The 22,359-nt window shown below is 41.5% G+C and overlaps 1 protein-coding gene across 5 annotated transcripts; it reads left to right on the forward strand.

The window, feature by feature from the left end:
- Positions 1 to 578: 578 nt before the first annotated feature.
- Positions 579 to 20,699, forward strand: LOC115150346 (sodium- and chloride-dependent GABA transporter 2). 5 transcript variants are annotated; one of them, XM_029693538.1, is made up of 15 exons: positions 579 to 761; positions 3,553 to 3,761; positions 5,804 to 5,938; positions 12,547 to 12,687; positions 13,030 to 13,120; positions 13,258 to 13,390; positions 13,499 to 13,633; positions 14,015 to 14,118; positions 14,573 to 14,697; positions 14,903 to 15,015; positions 15,592 to 15,729; positions 16,079 to 16,181; positions 17,419 to 17,519; positions 18,578 to 18,748; positions 20,001 to 20,699. In XM_029693538.1, exons 2-15 carry the CDS (start codon positions 3,557 to 3,559, stop codon positions 20,271 to 20,273), a joined length of 1,968 nt encoding a protein of 655 aa, XP_029549398.1. In that variant the 5' UTR covers positions 579 to 761; positions 3,553 to 3,556; the 3' UTR covers positions 20,274 to 20,699. The 5 variants fall into 5 exon arrangements, 4 of the variants coding, with proteins under 4 accessions (XP_029549398.1, XP_029549397.1, XP_029549399.1 ...); XR_003867098.1 differs by lacking the exon at positions 579 to 761 and having other exon boundaries at positions 3,314 to 3,761; positions 18,604 to 18,748; positions 20,001 to 20,130; XM_029693537.1 differs by lacking the exon at positions 579 to 761 and having other exon boundaries at positions 3,314 to 3,761.
- The last annotated feature ends 1,660 nt before the right edge of the window (positions 20,700 to 22,359 follow it).

A 22,359-nucleotide genomic window follows, 5' to 3' on the forward strand; every position in this document is an offset into this window, starting at 1 on the left:
AAAAAGCTTCTACCAGTTCGTGGTGAGTAATTGCTGTTCTGATGTAAAGAAGTTATTTTCGGTCATAAGAGACGGTAGCAGCAACATTATGTACAAAATAAGTTAAACAAGTTACAAACAACGCAAACAAATTAACACAGTTGGTTAGGAGCACGTAAAACATCAGCCATCCTCTCCGGTGCCATTCTTTTTTTTTGCCTTTATTTAACTAGGCAAGTCAGTTATTTTAAGAACAAATTCTTATTTACAATGACTGCCTTGTTCATAATGACAGATTTTTACCTTGTCAGCTCGGGGATTCGATCCAGCAACCTTTTGGTTACTGGGCCAACACTCTAACCACTAGGCTGCCTGCCGCCCCAAAACTACACTCTACATTTAAGCGTTCAAGTTCTGTAACTCTTCTATCCTCTATCCATTGTGAAGTTAAAAGAGAGAGCGTTAATTTGTTAGAATTCCACAAAAGCCCCTTCGTCAATCAAAAAAGCCTGCCTGTTGCTGCCGCTTTCACGGAGCAAATCCTCTTCCCTTCACCAAAGGAACCAGTGTTGACTTGACTCAGTAGCTCCGCCTCTCACACACACTCGAACCTCTCCACATAGGCTCACTCATGGTTAGTTCTGGGAAGGGCATTTGGCAGGGAGAGATGTAGGGTCTAGATTTGCTTCCAGTGAAAGTGACCAGAACCAGTCTTCCTCCCATAGATTAATGGAGAAGTAGACTACTACAACAGACTTCAGAACTACAACTTCCTCCTTAAGGTACTCTCTCTCTCGTTCTCACTCTCTGCCTTTCTATTCTCCTCTCGTTCTATCAGGAAATATTATATTTTGACTGTTTATCACTTTTTGTATTTGAAATTTGTCAGAGGTGGGCTGTGATAACACAAAGACATCTCCCTAGCTGTAGAGAGAAACTGACTTGGGCCTTCAGTCAGTGGTAGCTTTCTCGTTCTCTATCTGCAGTCAGCAGCACTTGCTGAATGTAGGTTAAAGGTTACAGACTGGAGGCTCAGCAGTGCCACTGAGAGCAGCAGTGTCTTTACGTTTTGTGTAACACTACAGGCATGTCTAATGCGTGTATAAGTACTCTCATCGCATGTTTTTGTTTTGAACGCACAATTTCTGGTTGTTGGTGTAGATTTAATTTCATAATTCATGCTACAAATATTTGTTTTTAAACAATACAGTATGTTTATGTAACGAGTGCGCTGAGAGTCAGGAAGCAAGTTCAGGGAGTGAGTGATTTAATCGATAAACGAAACATAATACGAACCAAGAAACACGAACAAGGCACAGACAAGAAACAGAAACAATGATGCCTGGGGAAGGAACCAAAGGGAGTGACATATATAGGGCAGGTAATCAAGGAGGTGATGGAGTCCAGGTGAGTCTGATGACGTGCAGGTGTGCGTAACGATGGTGACAGGTGTGCGCCGTAACGAGCAGCCTGGTGACCTAGAGGCCGGGGGGAGCACACCTGACAGTTGAAAAATTGTATATAGAGACAAATGCATGAAGGATGAACCTAGAAAATCAGATCTGAAAAATATATTTATGTTGCAATTAACTTTAATATTTAGCAGTAGTAACTCTCCATCTTTATGATCACTCTACCCATAAATCTTTACATGTCGATCTTCTCTATCTACTCTGTCATTCATCTAAAACAGGCTGTACTGTATATTGAACCAAGCAGTATTATATAATCAAAGATATACAGTCAGTAGCTACTCTTAGTATCACAAACTATGCCCTGGCTAGTGGTCTTCTGGCTGTCTCGTATATTACAGCTATTTTAGGCTACAGTAGATCAGGAAGGCACAGCAGTGTCCTCCCCCAATGCAGGCCCAGGAGTGCCTTAAATAGTAAAGGCAAAAGTGACCTTTTAGAACACACTGTCCTAACAACAGACCTTACGGTTGTGCTTCTTATAACGGTATAAGTACAGGGTGTGCATTTTTAGTAATCAGCATAATGGTAGCAGCAGCACATATTTCCCATTATATGTCCCACTCCCACAGGGATACTAGGCAAGAGCACAAAGGAAACATTGATGACAGTATTACCCTACTGCCACCAAGTAGTGCTGATCCCCTCTAACTCTAATGCAACAAGACTAGTGCCTCAGTGTGGAATTTGAATAGTCATACATGTTGCCAAGCATTGAGATGCTGCCCTGGTCCCTTACAATACCAGATGATTTGTGTGGCCACTGCCAAATAGTCAGCTGGTATTGGCTACTCACAGATACTCAGGCTAATCCTAGAATAGACCCTAGTATGGATCAGTGTGTGGGAACTGTGACTTTTCTCAGGATCAGTAAAGAATGAAAACAACGTGTCCTAATACAGCCCTCATAAACATAATACACAGTACATACAATACACTAGTTGATTCCATTGTTATAAGTCAACATTCCTGTATTATACCTTCAGAGCAGTTAATGTAAGCAGTGTCCCCCTAATTTACTTTGAGAGGGGGGGTTTTATGCACATCCAAAGTAATAACAGGAGCTGGACAAAAGGACGACCTAATGCATTGAAAGACGGGACAATTTTTTTGCTGCACTGGACCTTCCCTTTTTTCCCATATTTTCTTTTTCTTTGCAGGTCATACAGATAGATGTAGGATCTTAATTTGAGCCAGTTTGCTTCAGCGGGAAATAATCCTGCATCAACAGGACATTTGCCTCTGCCTAGAAGGCCAGCATCCCGGAGTCGCCTCTTCACTGTTGACGTTGAAACTGGTGTTTTGCGGGTACTATTTAATGAAGTTGCCAGTTGAGGACGTGAGAGGCGTCTGTTTCTCAAACTAGACACTCTAATGTACTTGTCCTCTTGCTCAGCTGTGCACCGGGGCCTCCCACTCCCCTTTCTATTCTGGTTAGAGCCAGTTTGCGCTGTTCTGTGAAGGGAGTAGTACACAGCGTTGTACCAGATTTTCAGTTTCTTGGCAATTTCTCACATGGAATAGCCTTCAATTCTTAGAACAAGAATAGACTGATGAGTTTCAGAAGAAAGTTATTTGTTTCTGGCCATTTTCATCCTGTAATCGAACCAACAAATGCTGATGCTCCAGATACTCAACCAGTCTAAAGAAGGCCAGTTTTATTGCTTCTTTAATGAGCACAACAGTTTTCAGCTGTGCTAACATAATTGCAAAAGGGTTTGATCAATTAGCCTTTTAAATGCTAAACTTGGATTAGCTAACACAACGTGTCATTGGAACACAAGAGTGATGGTTGCTGATAATGGGCCTCTGTACGCCTATGTAAATATTCCATGAAAAATATGCCGTTTCCAGCTACAATATTCATTTACAACATTAACAATGTCGTCACTGTATTTCTGATCAATGGACAAAAAATGTGGTTTTCTTTAAAAAACACGGACATTTATAGGTGACATTTTTGAATGGTAGTGTGTGTAGCAGGTCATATGTAGCTGTTTGTTGTGTATCAACTGCTTTGTGATTGTACCATCTTCATAACACACTGACTATGTTAGATACATGGTTGTTCAATGAATAAAACCAACTTTGTCTTCCTCAGTGGTATGGAGAAGCATAATGATCCCGATATAAGGTTCAATAAGATGGCCCACCAGGAGATGGGTCTGGGCCAGCCTGTCCCTGTGGCCAACACCCAGACCAGGGGACAGTGGTCCAGCAAGCTGGAGTTCCTCCTGGCTGTGGCCGGACAGATCATCGGCCTGGGGAATGTATGGAGGTTCCCATACCTGTGCTACAAAAATGGGGGAGGTGAGCATCACATTTTTGCATGGTCATACATTTAAAACACACATTAAATGTGTGGCGAGGTGAATCTTTGTCTTTCCGATCATCAATGCAAAAGAGCTAGGCACTTTGTTTACTTCGTTGCGGTGGAGACAGTACAATCCTTTTTATTTCTTATGCTAATGTTTATTTTGAGAATTCCTAAAATTGCTAAACAGAATAGCTGGTCTTGCTGATTTGCATATTGTTGAGTTTCAACCTAAGCTGGTCATAATGTTGGAAAACCTGTCTTGTTCTCAGCCGGCTCTCTAGCAATTAAACCTGGGGATGAGGTTAGAAAACATGTTGTTAAAGGTCCAATGCAGACATTTTTATCTCAATGTCAAATCATTTCTGGGCAACAATTAACCCTCCCGTTGTGTTTGTTTCATGTTAATTCATTCTGTGTTCCCGGTCCAAAATGACCGCCCCATTATACCTGATTTATAAATCCATAATAATGCATATATTATCACCTAATGTTGTGTTAGATCTTTTTATCAACTTAAGTTCTTGTGAACATTACAAGTTGTGATCTTCTATTTGCTATTTATGGCCTGTAGGCCTCATTGACCTGCGCTCATACAACTTGTTTTTGAGTAAAAAAAGCATAATGTACAGATTATTTTGACTATAACAAATGCTCAGATGAAACATAATGTGCTATTTATCACAGACTACTTTGTGTCAAAGTTTAACAAGGACTCTCTCCTCCTCACCAGTGTCATGTTCAAAGATATGATCAAGAGCCTCACATACAGTATATTGTTTGGTCATTGTGCTGCCACAGAATGAACTGTTAGCAAGGCCTGAAAAAGCTTTATATACCAGAGCTGCAATGTTGCGATTGTTTGTGAGAATGCCAACAGGTGTGTTTCCCGTGGGGGAAAGATTGTATTGGGGAAAGGTTCCCGTGGGTGTTGCCATGGAAGCCAAGAAGGGGAGTGAGGTGTGTGTGCTCAAACACACATGCATGTGGGGGTCTGGGAGAGGAAGTGTGTCCATCTGATGAATGGGCATGTGCCTGAGCTCAATTTTATACACTAATTGTAGTCTCACCCATTAATTTCTAATGACCAGTCATTTTTGACCGGCAACACCACAGGTGTACATAACTTAAATAAAACACCCAAAATGTAATGAAAATCATCAAAATGTATTTTGTGTGTTCAGATGCCCTGTGTGGACAAAGTCATTGAACCTTATGACAATCAGATGAAATTAACTACATTTTTCAGAGAGAGAACTTGTAAATTGGTCCAATTTGATCAGAACACATCAGCAGGGTTAAGTACCTTACAATTATTTATTTTCTTCTTTTTACCATTTTATTTGAAACAATCTTGTCAAAGTGCAATTTCTCAAGCAAGAATTTTGCTAGGACTGTCTGGGAGTGGTTTGAGTGGGGAGGGGAAAACTGAACACTATCTGTTATTGGCAGAGAGATTTGGAACTTTTTCTTATTGGTCTGTTTTCCAACTTAGGTTGCACAATGAAGAAATTGCTCTGCCATTTCCTGGTTGCTAAAATTCTAATATTTCGCCTGAATTCAGTGTATGTGACAAAACAAGCAAATACAGTTGTTCTATCTAAACCACTGTGAAATATATTTTCCATCGTATTTTATTTTCAGCTGTTTGAAGCTGGTTTGCAAAACATAGAAATAGCACACATAGAACAGATCTACCGCTTATTTAAACTTGCTTTCAACGAGTATGACAGATCTATAATAAACATTTCTATTTGAATTTTTTCAGGTCGCCCAAAAACGTACATATTGCAGCTAATTTAACACCTGGTGATGTCTCTGGGCAGGCCAAAACTCTATCCCACCAAAACATGCTGAAATGTTAGGCATTATTTTCAAGCAGCTCTTACACTAAAAGGGCATTATCATAAGTTTCACAATATTATTCCAACCTCATAGGAAAATCACATTTTTGACTGCACTGGGCTTTTAAGTTATGGTCTTAATCCTCTTGGTAAATGACATATTTACTTGTGGTTTAACTTGTGTTGTTCTTAAGGGGTGTTCTTCATCCCTTATGTGCTTTTCCTGTTCACCTGTGGCATTCCCCTCTTTCTTCTGGAGACCTCCCTGGGCCAGTACACCACGCAGGGCAGCATCACCTGCTGGAGGAAGATCTGCCCCCTGTTTGAAGGTAAACTTCAGGACCCATATTTATAAAGCGTCACGGAGTAGGACTGCTGATCTAGAATCAGGCCCTCTGGCCATATAATCTTAGTCGTTATGATCTAAAAGGCATTCCTCCTACTCTGATATGGTTCATGAAACGGACACAGGGTCTTGTTGTGCATACGGTAGGCACGTGCACAGATAGAGCCCTATGAGTGCTGGAGCACATACCCTTTTTCCCTCCTGTTAAAAAAGTGCCCTTTCGATTGATGGCGTTAAAAAAAATTATACCTATTTAATTTTCTTTAACTTTTCTCATTAAATGCAATGAATTGCCTATCAAATTAGATCCTTTCTCATAAACTCATGAATCTTGAAATAAGTCCCCTCCCCGCCCTTCTGTTGCTGCACTCGTCCTAGCCGCATGCATGAGCTACCCACCGGCGCCGAGCAGTGAGTTTGAAATTAATACTAGTTACTTTGGAGTTGCTACAGTATGATCTTAATTTTATCACCCTGTTGCAGGATAACATTTCTGCAATGTAGGAAATGTAAAACTTGCAGTGTATTTCAGGTTTAAAAAGGCTTCTGAAGTTTGTCATTTACACTTTGAAATTTCAGACTTGATTTTCCCTAACTAAAAACAAGTCAGCCCCTACAAAAATGTCCATTCATTTTAATCCACGTAATAATTAACATTTCCTGTTGCTGCAGGATTATTTTCCTGCCTATGCAAACTGGCTCAAATTAAAATCCTACATCTGTAGCATGTATTGTCTCATGTCAGGGTCAGGGAAGGGGGCAACGGCAGTTCAAATGTTTGTCAGTAGTAGAACAAATTCAAATCAAGTAGACTAACTTGTTTTACAGCATAGCCTAGCTAACTAGCTGATGCATCTAGCCTACATTACCAATGATCAGATGATGTAGCCCACCCAAGTAGTAGTTCTAGCAAAGATACTTAACTAACTCTGTGGATTATAATTAATGGACATTCTTGTAGGGGTTGATACATTTTCCTAAGGGAAGTCTGATATTTCAAAGTCGGAATTAAAAACTTAAGAAGCCTTTTTAAACCTCATACACTACAAGTTTTAGTTCTGCAACAGGGTGATCAAATTAAGATCCTACATCTGTACAGGGCCAGACAATGATCCATAGGTATGTACATGATTTTCCTTCTGTAAATTATATTGCACTATTCTATTTGTAAAAGCTTGACTGTGATTTTAATCACTATGCTTTACCAATTTGAAACAATATAAGGCTACATTTTAGATTACTTGTAATGGCACTCTGGGGATGATGGGTCTTTTTTTGATCTAACTTCTATTATACATTTGTTAAAACAGCTTCTTAAGGATCGGTGTCCCGCTAGCGGGACAACTTCCAGTGAAACTGGAGGGCGCGCAATTGAAATAAATAATCATAAATATTATGGATTTTAAACATTTAGGTACTTAAGTGTTTCATATCAACTGAAAGCTTAAATTATTGTTCATTAAACTGCACTGTGCGATTCACAGTAGCTATTACAGCGAAAACATGCCATGCGATTGTTTGAGGACGGTGCCCCAGATCAAAATATTTTTTCACCAGCACAGGTTTCATACATTCACATATAACGATTAAATATTCACTTACTTTTTGAAAGTCTTCCTCTGATTCGTCATCCAAAGGGTCCCAGCTATAACATGTAGTGTCGTTTTGTTAGATAAAATCCTTCTTTATATCCCAAAAAGTCTGTTTAGTTGGCGCCATCCATTTGAGTAATCCACTCATTCAACTTGCAGAAAAAGGAATCTGAAAATCTACCCCTAAACCTTGTTTCAACAAGTCAAAATACGTTTTTATTTACTCCTCAGATACCCTAAAATGTAATCAAACTATAATATTTATTTCGGAAAAAAGTATGTTCAATAGGAATTCGATTTTAGCAGGTGCGTAATTTCTTCAAGCTGCGCGCAAACACGAATTTCCAAGACTGTGTCCTTTTAATAAAACTGTTATTTCTTATTTGTTTTTGAAGTTACAAGCCTGAAACCTTGAACATAGATTGCTGACACCCTGTGGATACCATAGGAATTGCATCCAGGGAGTTAATTTACAATATGACCTTTCTCTTTCATTTCTAAGAGGATGGTCTCTCAAAAAAAACAATTCTGGTTGGTTTTTCGTTGGATTTTCTCCTATCATATCTATTGTTATATTCTCCTACATTATTTTAACATTTCTACAAACTTCAAAGTGTTCTCTTTCCAATGGTACCAATTATATGCATATCCTGGCTTCAAGGCCTGAGGTACAGGCAGTTTACTTTGGGCACGTCATTCAGACAGGAAAAAAGGGGCCTATCCCTAAGAAGAAAAGGGATCAAAGTAACAAGACACTTGATTCCCATTTATGGATGAATCTTGGATTAATTATCAACAGTATTACACAGGCTCACACTAATACATGAACTATTAGATGAAGGAGTAAGTGATAGTCTTTCCTGTGACAAGACAGGTACATTCAGGATACTAGTCCTGTGTTCAAACTAACGGTCTTCACGGATCCAACTGTACCCGAATTTCCAGGACCTGAGCTGGACCAGATCCTGAATTCTAAATAATGTCACAGGTCTGGGCAAGTATGGGTAACTGGATATGTGGAGTGTGTCTGAAAGTGGCCGTGTGAACCGAAATGGGAGGATCAACAGCGATAGGCGTTACACCAGCGCTCTGTAAGCGCTGTAATTGGCTTTAGATGGTTTGATTGAGCGTGTTGTTTTTTGTTTCTTAACATGTTTTTATTTGTCAGTTCCCAACCATGTGAAACAAGTCCAGGAGAGTAAAAAGGCACTCTATTCTTGACAGAGAGTCGTACTGTGTCATTTGAATGTTAACAACAAACACCCAGAGGCTGCTCCAAGACGCTGCTGGTGCAGAAGGGGTATTCGGAGTTGAATTCTAGTACGACTCAAGAGACCGGCACACCATCCACCACTTCGAGTATATTACTCACTAATGTTCAGTCTCTGGACAATAAAGTATACGAGCTCAGGGCTAGGATCTCCTTTCAGAGAGACATCAGGGACTGTAACATACTCTATTTCATGGAATCATGGCTTTCTCCAGATATACTGTCCCCGTCCATACAGCCAGCTGGGTTCTCAATACATTGTGAAGACAGGAATAAAGAACTCTCCGGGAAGAAGAAAGGCAGGGGTGTATGTTTCATGATTAACCACACATGGTGTGATTGTGATAACAGATACAGAAACTCAAGTCCTTTTGTTCACCCGACCTAGAATACCGCACAATCAAATGCCGACCTCAAGCCGATACCATGACTGCCCTCAAGGAACTACACTTGACTTTACGCAAACTGGAAACCACATATCCCGAGGCCGCATTTATTGTAGCTGGGGATTTTAACAAAGCAAATTTGAGGAAAACGCTACCGAAGTTCTACCAACACATTGACTGTAGTTCTTGTGCTGGGAAAACACTCAACCCCTGCTATTCTCTCTTCCGGGATGCCTACAAGGACCTCCTCCCCCCCTCCCTTCGGCAAGTCAGATCACGACTCCATTTTGTTCCTCCCTTCCCATAGGCATAAATTCAAACAGGACGTTCTTGTGCTAAGGTCTATTCAACGCTGGTCTGATCAATCATAATCCATGCTTCAAGTTAGTTTTGATCAAGCGGACTGGGATATGTTCCGGGCAGTCTCGGATAATAACATTGGTGACTGACAAGGTGACTGAATTCATCAGGAAGTGTATAGGGGATGTTGTTCCCACTGTGACTATTAAAACCTACCCAAACCAGAAACCGTGGATAGATGGCAGCATTCGCGCTAAACTGAAAGCGCAAACCATAATATTTAACCATGGCAAGATGACTGAGAATATGGTTGAATGCAAACAGTGTAGTTTTTCCCTCCATAAGGCAATCAAACAGGCAACACGTCAGTAGAGACAAAGTGGAGTCACTATTCAACAGCTCAGACACAAGATGTATGTGGCAGGGTCTACATTCGTGGCCAAAAGTTTTGAGAATGACACAAATATTAATTTTCACTAAGTCTGCTGCCTCAGTGTCTTTAGATATTTTTGTCAGATGTTACTATGGAATACTGAAGTATAATTACAAGCATTTCATAAGTGTCAAAGGCTTTTATTGACAATTACATGAAGTTGATGCAAAAAGTAAATATTTGCAGAGTTGACCCTTCTTTTTTAAGACCTCTGCAATCCGCCCTGGCATGCTGTCAATTAACTTCTGGGCCACATCCTGACTGATGGCAGCCCATTCTTGGATAATCAATGCTTGGAGTTTGTCAGAATTTGGGGGTTTTTGTTTGTCCAAAAACTTGAGGATTGACCACAAGTTCTCAATGGGATTAAGGTCTGGGGAGTTTCCTGGCCATGGACCCAAAATTTCGATGTTTTGTTCCCCGAGCCACTTAGTTATCACTTTTGCCTTATGGCAAGGTGCTCCATCATGCTGGAAAAGGCATTGTTCGTCAACAAACTGTTCCTGGATGGTTGGGAGAAGTTGCTCTCGGAGGATGTGTTGGTACCATTCTTTATTCATGGCTGTGTTCTTAGGCAAAATTGTGAGTGAGCCCACTCCCTTGGCTGAGAAGCAACCCCACACATGAATGGTCTCAGGATGCTTTACTGTTGGCATGACACCTTGTCTTCTCCGGACAAGCTTTTTTCCGGATGCCCCAAACAATCGGAAAGGGGATTCATCAGATAAAATTACTTTACCCCAGTCCTCAGCAATCCAATCCCTGTACCTTTTGCAGAATATCGGTCTGTCCCTGATGTTTTTCCTGGAGAGAAGTGGCTTCTTTGCTGCCCTTCTTGACACCAGGCCATCCTCCAAAAGTCTTCGCCTCACTGTGCGTGCAGGTGCACTCACACCTGCCTGCTGCCATTCCTGAGCAAGCTCTGTACTGGTTGTGCCCAGATCCCGCAGCTGAATCAACTTTAGGAGACGGTCCTGGCACTTGCTGGACTTTCTTGGGTGCCCTGAAGCCTTCTTCACAACAATTGAGCCGCTCTCCTTTAAGTTCTCGATGATCCGATAAATGGTTGATTTAGGTGCAATCTTACTGGCAGCAAAAGCCCTTTTTGTGCAAAGCAATGATGACGGCACGTGTTTTATTGCAGGTAACCATGGGTGACAGAGGAAGAACAATGATTCCGAGCACCACCCTCCTTTTGAAGCTTCCAGTCTGTTATTCGAACTCAATCAGCATGACAGAATGATCTCCAGCCTTGTCCTCGTCAACACTCACACCTGTGTTAACGGGAGAATCACTGACATGTCAGGTAGTCCTTTTGTGGCAGGGCTGAAATGCAGTGGAAATGTTTTGGGGGGGGATTCAGTTAATTTGCATGGCAAAGAGGGACTTTACAATTAATTGCAATTCATCTGATCACTCTTCATAACATTCTGGAGTATATGCAAATTGCCATTATAGAAACTGAGGCAGCAGACTTTGTGAAAATTAATATTTGTGTCATTCTCAAAACTTTTGGCCACGACTGTACAGACAATCACAGATTACAAAGGGAAAACCAGCCACGTCGCGGACACCGACGTCTTGCTCCCAGAAAAAACAAACACCTTCTTCGCCCGCTTTGAGGATAACACAGTGCAAGCTTTTAGTCTACTACAGAGCGAGTTGTCTTGGTTGGTTGTGGTCTTTCCTTCCTTGCTCCCCGTGTCAATCCGCCCCTCCCTCGCTTGTCAGACCGGCACCTCTCTCCCACTTCTCACGCTTTATCAGCTCCGGTTAATAAAGTACCTAAAATAAAAAATATCTGCTGCTTCCCTCACTCAGATCGGGCCAGATCTGGATCCAACCAGCTCCATTTCGGAACGGGTCCAACTTTTTGGACCTGTGAAGACCTCTAGTTCAGAGATTCACACGTCTGTCTTGTAGGAATGGCACCATAACTTATTAATCAGGTCTGGGGAATTTGAAAGGAGTCTAATCTACATCAAACAGAAACACAGTTAAACATGTTATGGTGCTAGGTCGAGAATATTAGGGCTCCCGAGTGGCGCAGCGTCTAAGACACTGCATCTCATTGCAAAAGGTGTCACTATAGTCCCTGGTTTGAATCCAGGCTGTATCACATACGGCTGTGATTGGGAGTCCCAAAGGGCGGCGCACAATTGGCCCAGCTTCGTCCGGGTTTGGCCAGGGTAGGCCATCATTGTAAATAAGAATTTGTTCTTAACTGACTTGTCTTGCTAAAAAAGGTTAAAAAAATATATATATCGTTTAAAAATATTATTGAAATGAATATACTGGACCATAACATGTTTAACTGTGTTTCTCTTTGATGTAGATTAGACTCCTTTCAAAGTCCCCAGCCCTGATTTAATAAGTTAAGGTGCCATTCCAACAAGACAGACGTGTGAGTCTTTGAACTAGAGGTCTTCAAGGGTCCAAAAGGTCTGAATACTTTCCGAATGCACTGTATGAGACCACTTGTTATTTGTCACATATATTTCTCAGAAGAAACACTTATTTTCTGAACATTTACATCTCCATATTTGTCCGGAAACAACTTCTTCATCTTCTTCTCCTTTATTGTTTTTTTCTTCTCTTCCTCCTCTTCAGGACTGGGTTATGGTGGTCAGGTGGTAGTTCTGTATTCCAGCATCTATTACATCATCATCCTGGCCTGGGCCTTCTTCTACCTCTTCTCCTCGTTCAGCTCTGAGCTCCCCTGGGCCAGTTGTAGAAACAGCTGGAACACAGGTATGTATTTCAGTGTAGCCTGAGTGCCAGTCTGCTTGTGCTATAATACCAACTGCTTGTCACTCATTGACAAGGACTGCAATGGAGTTGGCATTGCCAAGAGCACAGACATATCTGGGACCAGGTTAACTTCAGTGTGTAGACATGTTGATGGAGACGTACTGTTGCCATTAAGCTCAAATTAAAGACAGTATCTTACATTTATGGATACTACTTCAGACTGAGTTTTTCCGTTTTTGGCAAGTGAGTTGACATTTATTTTTATTTTTAAATGTCTCCTTATCCAGGAAAGATTCAGAGTTCTGAGACATGCTTGTTAATGTGTAATTTCCTCCTAACCAGCAACCTGCATGGAGTTTGACAGAAGAGTAGTAGGATATCTAAACTGGACAATAACAGGAAACGCAACATCGCCAGTGAGAGAGTTCTGGGAGTGAGTATACAAAACCATTCTAATCAATCAAGTCCTTATTAACCTCCAGATGGGCACAATGGCTATGTGCCTTAGGATGTGCTGAGAGAATGATGAACAGCAAGTGGTGGGATTGGAACTGAAAATATCATTTGCAGGAGAAGAGTTTTGAATCTCACAGACAGTGTCTACAAGCTTGGAAATATTCACTGGGATCTAGCTCTGTGTCTTCTTCTGTCCTGGATTATCTGTTACTTCTGTGTCTGGAAAGGAGTGAAGTCTACTGGAAAGGTAAGGTGGCATCTCTGCCATTCAGCCTGATGACACCATGAATAGTGTAAAGCTGTTAGGATGAGCCATAGACTGAGTGAACGTAATGCTGGTCTGGTCTCCCCTTAGGTGGTCTATTTCACTGCCACATTCCCCTATGTGATGCTGTTGGTGTTGCTAGTTCGTGGACTCACACTGCCAGGGGCCATAGATGGTATCAAGTTCTACCTCTACCCAGACCCAGCCCGCCTCGCTGACCCACAGGTAGGATCACACTTCATTGTATAATTTTTGTTCAGGTGTAGCAAAAACTTCATTACATACTGTAGCGATTCATGGGGGATAAAAGGTAATGTCTCTGCCTGTGTTTGAACCCTGGTCGGCATGACCACTGGCCCAAGAAAGTTTACTCCCTTGGGAGAACAGTTTGCGTTCTTAAGAACGTCAGATTTGTTACAATAGCAATACCTTGTGAAAAATAAGATGACTAAATTTTAAAGGAAATACATTTCCTGTTGACTTATTATAGCTACGAGCTCAAAATAGGCACCGTTTTGAATTGGCCTCTGATACCCTGGGATGAGACTAGGGGATCGGAACTGTGAAACTGAATACTATTGTGTCTCTCTCTGGTATGTTTCACAGGTGTGGGTGGATGCTGGAACACAAATCTTCTACTCCTATGCTATCTGCATCGGCTGTCTGACCGCCCTTGGCAGCTATAACAAGTATGACAACAACTGTTACAAGTGAGTGGAAGAATGAAGTACACTGACATAAATGTATTTATTTTGATTAACCTTTATTTAACTAGACAAGTCAGTTAAGAACAAATTCATATTCACAATGACGGCCTACCCCGGCCAAACCCAGACGACGCTGGGCCAATTGTGCGCCGCCCTATGGGACTCCCAATCACGACTGGATGTGATACCGCCTGGAGTCAAACCAGGGACTGTAGACTCTTGCACTGAGATGCAGTGCCTTAGAACGGTGCGCCACTCGGGAGCGATAAATGAGACTAACTAGATAATATGTGCAGGCAGAACGTTTTCCCTTGCCTGCAAAAGCATTCCCTGTGCATATAATTCTTTGGAAGTTGGGTTGCAGAAATGGGAGGCTGTCTGGAAAGTTGATCTGCATATTGTAGGTCATTTGGATTCCTTTGTGTTTTGACTAACATGGAAGTGAATCTCTTTTTAGGGACTGTGTGTACCTGTGCCTTTTGAACAGCGGAACCAGCTTCGTGGCTGGTTTTTCTATCTTCTCTGTACTGGGCTTCATGGCTTATGAACAGGGGACAGACATCGCAACCGTGGCCGAATCAGGTAAGTGTTCTAGAAAAGCAGCAGTGAGATTTTAATGATTGAATTAATTAATGAAGTAATGAATAAAGAAATGCACAAATAAACAAACCTTTTAAAGTTATGCTTTGTTACAAGACAGGTGTCTGAGCCTTTCAAGGAGCTAACTATTCCCTCTGCCTTGCCCCTGAAAGTATAGTAATGAGTTTACCTGTGTTGCTGCATACAGGTCCTGGCCTGGCGTTCATCGCCTACCCTCGTGCTGTAGCCATGATGCCAGTACCCCAACTCTGGGCCATTTTGTTCTTCATCATGATCATCCTACTGGGGTTAGATAGTGAGGTAGGTTAGAGTGGCCCTGAAGGCCTATTCAATTATTTGCCTAATAAAGGATAATTACATTGACCTACAATAAATGCTACAATCATCACTAAACTCAATGGACGTGATGCTGTGAAGAAGTAGCTAGTATTTCAAATAAGATCATTTCCACTAAGAACCCCATCCTTAACAGCTTCTACCCCCAAGCCATAAGACTGCTGAACAATTAATCAAATGGCCACCACTATTTGTTTTGTACACTGCTGTACACTGCTGTTTTGTACACTGCTGCTACTCGCTGTTTATTATCTATGCATTGTCACTTCACCCCTACCTGTACAAATGACCTCAACTAACCTGTATCCCCGCACACTGACTCGGTACTGGTACCCCCCTGTATATAGCCTCGTTATTTTATTTTATTGTGCTACTTTTTATTATTTTTTACTTTTGTTTATTTGGTCAATCTTTTCTTAACTCTTCTTGAACTGCACTGCTGGTTAAGGGCTTGTGAGTAAGCATTTCACAGTATGGTCTCGACTTGTTGTATTCGGCGCATGTGACAAATAAAGTTTGATTTGATCATCTCTGCTTCAGTTCGTAGGTCTGGAAGCTCTGATGACAGCTATCTCAGACATGTATCCCTCCTTCTTCCTGGTTGGTCATCGGCGTAAAATTCTCCTCCTCATCATCAGTGTGGGTAGCTTCTTCATCGGCCTGGTCATGGTCACAGAGGTGAGAGGTCATCTGAAGTCATTATTATATAAGGAATATAGAATTTCAAAGCCATCGTTATTAGATCAATCATGACAGTAACCAGGTATATGATTGATAATCTACCTCCCAAGTGTTGTTTCAACATATCCCTGTGTTTCAGCATACCACACTTTGGGGGACATAACTCGTTCTGCAGAATTGTTGGCAGATTCTACTTATTCCATAAAGACTTGGGCCACTGGACACACCTAAGATCATTGTCTGAGTGTTTTGTACACTCTGGAGGTAGATTATAGAGTCTTATTGTTGTTCTCAATAAGAATGTACTTTATGAATTATTTCTCTCCACACCCTCCTCTGTTTGCAGGGAGGCCTGTATATCTTCCAGCTGTTTGATTACTATGCCTGCAGTGGGATGACTCTCCTTCTCTTCGCTGTACTACAGTCAGTGTGTGTCAGCTGGGTTTATGGTGAGTTAGTCCTGCCTGCTTCAGTAGCTCTTAAGGCATGCTTCGGTTCGGCTCAGCGAGTGTGCTCGTATACTCCCTTAAAACGCCTTTGCTTGATGAAAAACTATAAAAAAGCAGCAATAGTTCTGTTTGTCCATCTCCGTAGCCAGTATTCACTTCATCAACATAAACCTAATTCATCTAAGATAATTTAAGAAATCCGTCATTCATTTTGACGTTTTTGCAGAGATCTTAGTCGCGCAATTTTACATCCAACTAAGATGTTTAGTGCAGTATTTGTCAAGTGCAAAAATTTGCATGAAAATGATTAGTCTCTCGTTGAATGACAACAAACACTTGAAGAATCACTACTGTTGACCAATCACTGGCAAAGGGGCGTAGATTTCGGCTAGCCTTGAGATAAAAATTTGTGTGCACGAACAGCCGAAAAAACCTTTGCCGAAGACCAAAACAAACAAAAACATCACAAAATGTCATCGTAATATATGCACAAACTGTTCTGAACTGTTTTGGATGGGAAGCATGCGGACACCTTTAGTGTCAGTGCCTTTATATTACTTTATAAACCATTTATAAACATTTATATATACAAACATTTATGAAGGCATTTTCATGTAAGTTATTGTAGTGTTACCACTATCCTTGTAGGTCTTATGAAAAGATCATGTTAAAAGACCCTGCATGGCCCCCATTCCATCAATCACAGATAGTGGCACAGCAGTCAAAGGCACTGCATCTCAGTGCATGAGGCGTCATTACAGACCATGGTTTGATTCCAGGCTGTATCACAACCGGCCGTGATTGGGATTCCCATAGGGCAGCGCACAATTGGCCCAGTGTCGCCCGGGTTTGGCCGGGGTGGGCCGTCATTGTAAATAAGAATTTGTTGTTAACTGACTTGCCTAGTTAAATAAAGGTTACATTTAAAAATGTAAAAGAATTATCAATCACTGGTCAGGTTCCCTCAGGAGGTTTCTCTTAGCGGTGTTAATGGTGTTATCCAAGCTTTTCCTCTTGCAGACATTCACATTTTGGACATCGATGAGAAACGACACCTGTCTAAAACAGTATCAAAAAAGTAAACCTGTCGTCCGGGTTTCCCAATCTGCAATTGATTGAACCTGTTTGTCACTTGGTGGTTTGAGAAGGTTTACCTGGAGGGTATTTGACTGACCAACTGACCAAATCCTTTCCTTGACTGCTGTGATTTTGAGCCTCTGTTATTTTTACTCCACAGGTGCAGATCGTCTGTACGATAATATAGAGGACATGATCGGTTATCGACCATTACCCCTCATTAAATACTGTTTGAAGTATATCACTCCAGTCATCTGCACTGTAAGTATTACTTCTTAACACCCTACTCTCAACAGCAAATTAATTAGTTATTTTTCAGACTATTGTTATACAGATGTAGGATCTTAATGTCATAAGCGTCGTAAGGGACAGACCAAGGCGCAGCGGGTATAGTGCTCATCTTCCTTCTTTATTTAGAGACTCAAACAAAATAAACAAACAACCAAACAGTTCCGTAAGGCACACGGCTATACAGAAAACAACCACCCACAAACCCAAAGGAAAAAAGGAGCTGCCTAAGTATGGCTTCCAATCAGAGACAACGAAAGACACCTGCCTCTGATTGGAAACCATACTCGGCCACACATAGAAAACGAACATAGAAAATGAAAACTAGAACAAATCCCCTCTAAATAAACCAACCCCAAAACACACAAAAACAACACCCCCTGCCACACCCTGACCATACTACAATGACAAATTACCCCTTTACTGGTCAGGACGTGACACTTAATTTGAACAAGTTTGCTACAGCAGAGAAATAATCCTGCAGCAACATTATATGTGTAATTATTATGTGGATTATAATTAATGGCCGTTTTTGTAGGGGTCGATACATTTTTCGTAAGAGAAAATCAAGTCGGAAATGTCAAAGTGGAAATTAAACAGCTTCAGAAGCCTTTTTGTAAACCTCAAATACACTACAAGTTTTGTATTTCTTGCATTGCAGGAAAGTTCTCCTGCAACAGGTTGATCAAATTAAGATCCTATATCTGTAGTAAACATGACATTGATGTCACAGTAATACAAGTGATTTACAGACAAACAAAAGTGAATAAGTTGACAATACATAGAAATAGAAATCAAATGGATGTCTGTGTAACCTATGTAAAGTAGAGAATCCTTCCTTTACGTTCAATATAAATGTTTCACCATAAACCTGACCTAAAAGTACTGGAAACCGTTAACCTTGTTCTCTCTGTCCTCACTCAAGCCTCACTGTTACTCTACTAGATTATAATTAGTACAATGCTCTCTGAAAATACATTGTGTTCTTTAATGTTTATTATAAAACCTCCCTCCATATATTTTTGTTCTAGGCTACGTTTGTCTTCTCCTTGATTAGGTTTACCCCGCTAAAGTTCAACAACACCTTTGAGTATACTTGGTGGGGTTACGCCATTGGCTGGTGGTTCACCCTCTCCTCCACACTCATAGTTCCTCTGTGGATGGTGTACATTGTGAGCGTCACTCCTGGTACACTGCAACAGGTAAATAGTTACTTTGTTAAACTTCTATAGCATTTTTTCAGAACACAAAAATATCTCAAAGCACTTCAAAAGCAACAAAAAACAAGCAATATATCATGGGAAGCCTAGCTAGGTAGGTCAATTGATAGAGACCAGTTGTGGTGTTATCGCTAGTTATGTGTCTCTCTGATAATACAATGATATACTAATATATTTATATTACAGCATATTGGATAACTGTCATTCATATTCCATTCACCCAGCTCATCATCACTTTGCTGGTTGTATAATTCCTTCTCGCATTCTCTCACCTTTTCCCTTCACTTGTGGACTTCATTGCACAACACAACAGCTGTCTGTGACCAGGCGCAATAACCTCTCCAAGCCAAACCTTCATACCATAACTGCTACACAACCTACATATTTGTCAACAAACTAGAGCTAAACCCACAGTTAATGTGTACTATCAGTTTAGCAGTTACACCGTTAGGCCCTGGTGGGATTTATATTTATTTAACTAGGCAAGTCAGTTAAGAACAAATTCTTATTTACAATGACAGCCTACCAGGGAACAGTGGGTTTAACTGCCTTGTTCAGGGGCAGAACAACAGATTTTTAACTTGTCAGCTTGGGGATTTGATCCAGAAACTTTTCAGTTACTGGCCCAACGCTCTAACCACTAGACTACCTGCCGCCCCGAATAAATTAATTAAACCGAACGCTTACCCTGACTTGGAAGAGTCGCAGTGTTGGATAGCCTTAGCCAGCTAGCTAACATAAATAGCATTCCTCTCTGTTTGAGTAGGCTAAATTAGCTGCATTTGCTAAGGAAGTGAAAGGTAAACTCTCTCTACTCCTGCTTTTCCTTAATTTTTGAAAAAATCTAATTGTTCAATTATTGTCTTTCTCTCTCTCTTTGAGTCAACTACTCACCACAGTTTATGCACTGCAGTGCTAGCTCGCTGTAGCCTACATTATGCTACATTATGCTTTCAGTACTAGATTCATTCTCTGATCCTTTGATTGGATGGACAGTATGTCAGTTCATACTGCAAGAGCTCTAAATATTTTATTAAATTCACTGAGGAGGATGGTCCTCCCATTCCTCCTCTAAGGAGCCTCCACTGTTACACACTGATGTTGTTTCTTTTACCAAAAAATAAGTGAAAAAATCCATGCTCTCCAAACATCACCAGTTATTGTCTCATTCCTTTGGTGGTCTCTCTTTAGCCCCTTTTTAAATTGCTCCTCTGTCCTCTCTCTCCTTCATCAGAGACTGTCTATCCTCACCACGCCCTCAGAGGATCTCCCTATTACCAAGGCCCAGAAAAAGGCCCTCCTGACCAAGCAGTCCGAGCAGGACAGACCTCTGGGGGACATGGAGATACCAGCCTGGGGCCACAATCTCATAGACAAAGACACTCTCTCGCTCACCCACCATCCCTACAGGCCTGGAGACAAGCAGGTCCAGCCAGTCACTCACTCTCCTAAAGGTCCTGACCTAAACAATACAAATACTTTCCATTGTGTAACAGGGACTGTGTGACACTGTTTGGTCTGAGTGGGTTAGGAAAGTATACATCATCCACCACAGGTCTTTTTCTTGGGAGAGCGTTGTGGGCAAGTTCTTCCAAAACACACACTACTTCCTGTGTGTAGCATTAAGGAGACGTAGCAGCACTGGTTCTGGGAGTCTTGATGTGGAAATAGTTTGGACCAGAACACACTGAAGTGAGATAGTGAGTAAGGTCTAGCACAAAAGATGGACCTTTGAAGTTGTGCTTTAACCAGGGCTTGGGTCATGGAGGACACAGTATTTCATCGAAATTGATGGCTTTCTATCACCAAACATGGTGGAAACAAAGGCATATGACGATCATGCTCTTGGTCACAGTTGGTTAAATGATTCTGTATATACATGTGATCAAACACTTTTTAATAAAGAAAGGTAATATTTGATTTGTGTAGGTTTAAAAATCAGACATCGTTTTTTTTACTAGTACTTTAAGTATGACATTTGTGATAATACCCATAGTTGACGAGAAGGGATTGTGCAGGTGTGTATATACACTCAGTGGCCAGTTTATTGGGTGCAGCCATCTAGTACTGGGTTGGAGCCCCCTTTGCCTCCAGAACACCCTGAATTCTTCGGGACATGGAAATGTTTCTCAATTTCTCAAGGGACCTAACGTTCACCTGGTAAACATTCCCCACATCATTGCACCACCGCCACCAGCCAGTACTGTTGACACCAGGTAGGATGGGGCCATCGACGCTGCTTATTCCACATTCTGACTCTGTCATCAGCATGACGCAACAGGAACCAGGATTCGACGGACCAGACAATGTTTTTCCACTCCTCAATTGTCCAGTATTGATGTTTTAGTGCCCACTGGAGCCGTTTCGTTTTTAGCTGACAGGAGTGGAACCCTGTGTGGTCGTCTGCTGCAATCCATGCATCCATGACAAGGACCGATGATTTGTGTATTCTGAGATGCCATTCTTCACACCACTGTTGTACTGCGCCGTTATTTGCCTGTTTGTGGCCCACCTGTTAGCTTGCACAATTCTTGCCATTCTCCTTCGACCTCTCTCATCAACGAGCTGTTTTCGCCCACAGGACTGCCACTGACTGGATGTGTTTTGTTTGTCGCACCATTCTCGGTAAACCCTATATACAGTCGTGTGTGAAAAACCCAAGAGGGCAGACCTTTCTGAGGTACTGGAAGCAACGCGCTCCAGTACCCTGACGATCATACCACACTCAAAGTCGCTTAGGTCACTGGTTTTGCCCATTCTAACGTTTGATCGAACAGTAACTGAATGCCTCATGCCTGTCTGCCTGTTTTATATAGCAGGCCACGTGACTCACTGTCTGTAGGAGCTAACCATTTTCATGAACGGGGTGGTGAACCTAATCAAATCAAATTTTATTGGTCACATACACATGGTTAGCCGATGTTATTGCGAGTGTAGCGAAATGCTTGTACTTCTAGTTCCGACAGTGCAGCAATATCTAACATGTAATCTAACAATTCCACAACAACTACCTAATACACACAAATCTAAGTAAGGAATGGAATAAGAATATATACATATAAATATGTGGATGATCAATGATAGAGAGGCATAGGCAAGATGTAATAGATGGTATAAAGTACAGTATATACATATGAGATGAGTAATGCGAGATATGTTAACATTATTAAAGTGCCATTATTAAAGTGACTAGTGATCCATTTATTGAAGTGGCCAATGATTTCAAGTCTGTATGTAGGCAGCAGCCTCTCTGTGTTAGTGATGGCTGTTTAACAGTCTGATGGCCTTGAGATAGAAGGTGTTTTTCAGTCTCTCTGTCCCAGCTTTGATGCACCTGTACTGACCTCACCTTCTGGATGGTAGCAGGGTGAACAGGTAGTGGCTCGGGTGGTTGTTGTCCTTGAAGATCTTTTTGGCCTTCCTGTGACATCAGGTGCTGTAGGTGTCCTGGAGGGCAGGTAGTTTGCCCCCAGTGATGCGTTGTGCAGACCGCACCACCCTCTGGAGAGCCTTGCGGTTGTGGCAGTGCGGTACCAGGCGGTGATACAGCCCAACAGGATGTTCTCAATTGTGCATCTGTAAAGGTCTTCAGC

Source organism: Salmo trutta, chromosome 16 (assembly GCF_901001165.1).
Source record: "Salmo trutta chromosome 16, fSalTru1.1, whole genome shotgun sequence".
Classification (NCBI taxonomy): Eukaryota; Metazoa; Chordata; class Actinopteri; order Salmoniformes; family Salmonidae; genus Salmo; species Salmo trutta.

What these genes read in the sequence shown, in the direction of transcription:
- LOC115150346 (XM_029693537.1), top strand. Translation starts at nt 3,524, where the DNA reads ATGAATAAAACCAACTTTGTCTTCCTCAGTGGTATGGAGAAGCATAAT. An exon ending in TAGAAACAGCTGGAACACAG is followed by an intron (nt 12,688 to 13,029) that starts GTATGTATTTCA and finishes CCTCCTAACCAG; the next exon opens with CAACCTGCATGGAGTTTGAC. An exon ending in CCCGCCTCGCTGACCCACAG is followed by an intron (nt 13,634 to 14,014) that starts GTAGGATCACAC and finishes TATGTTTCACAG; the next exon opens with GTGTGGGTGGATGCTGGAAC.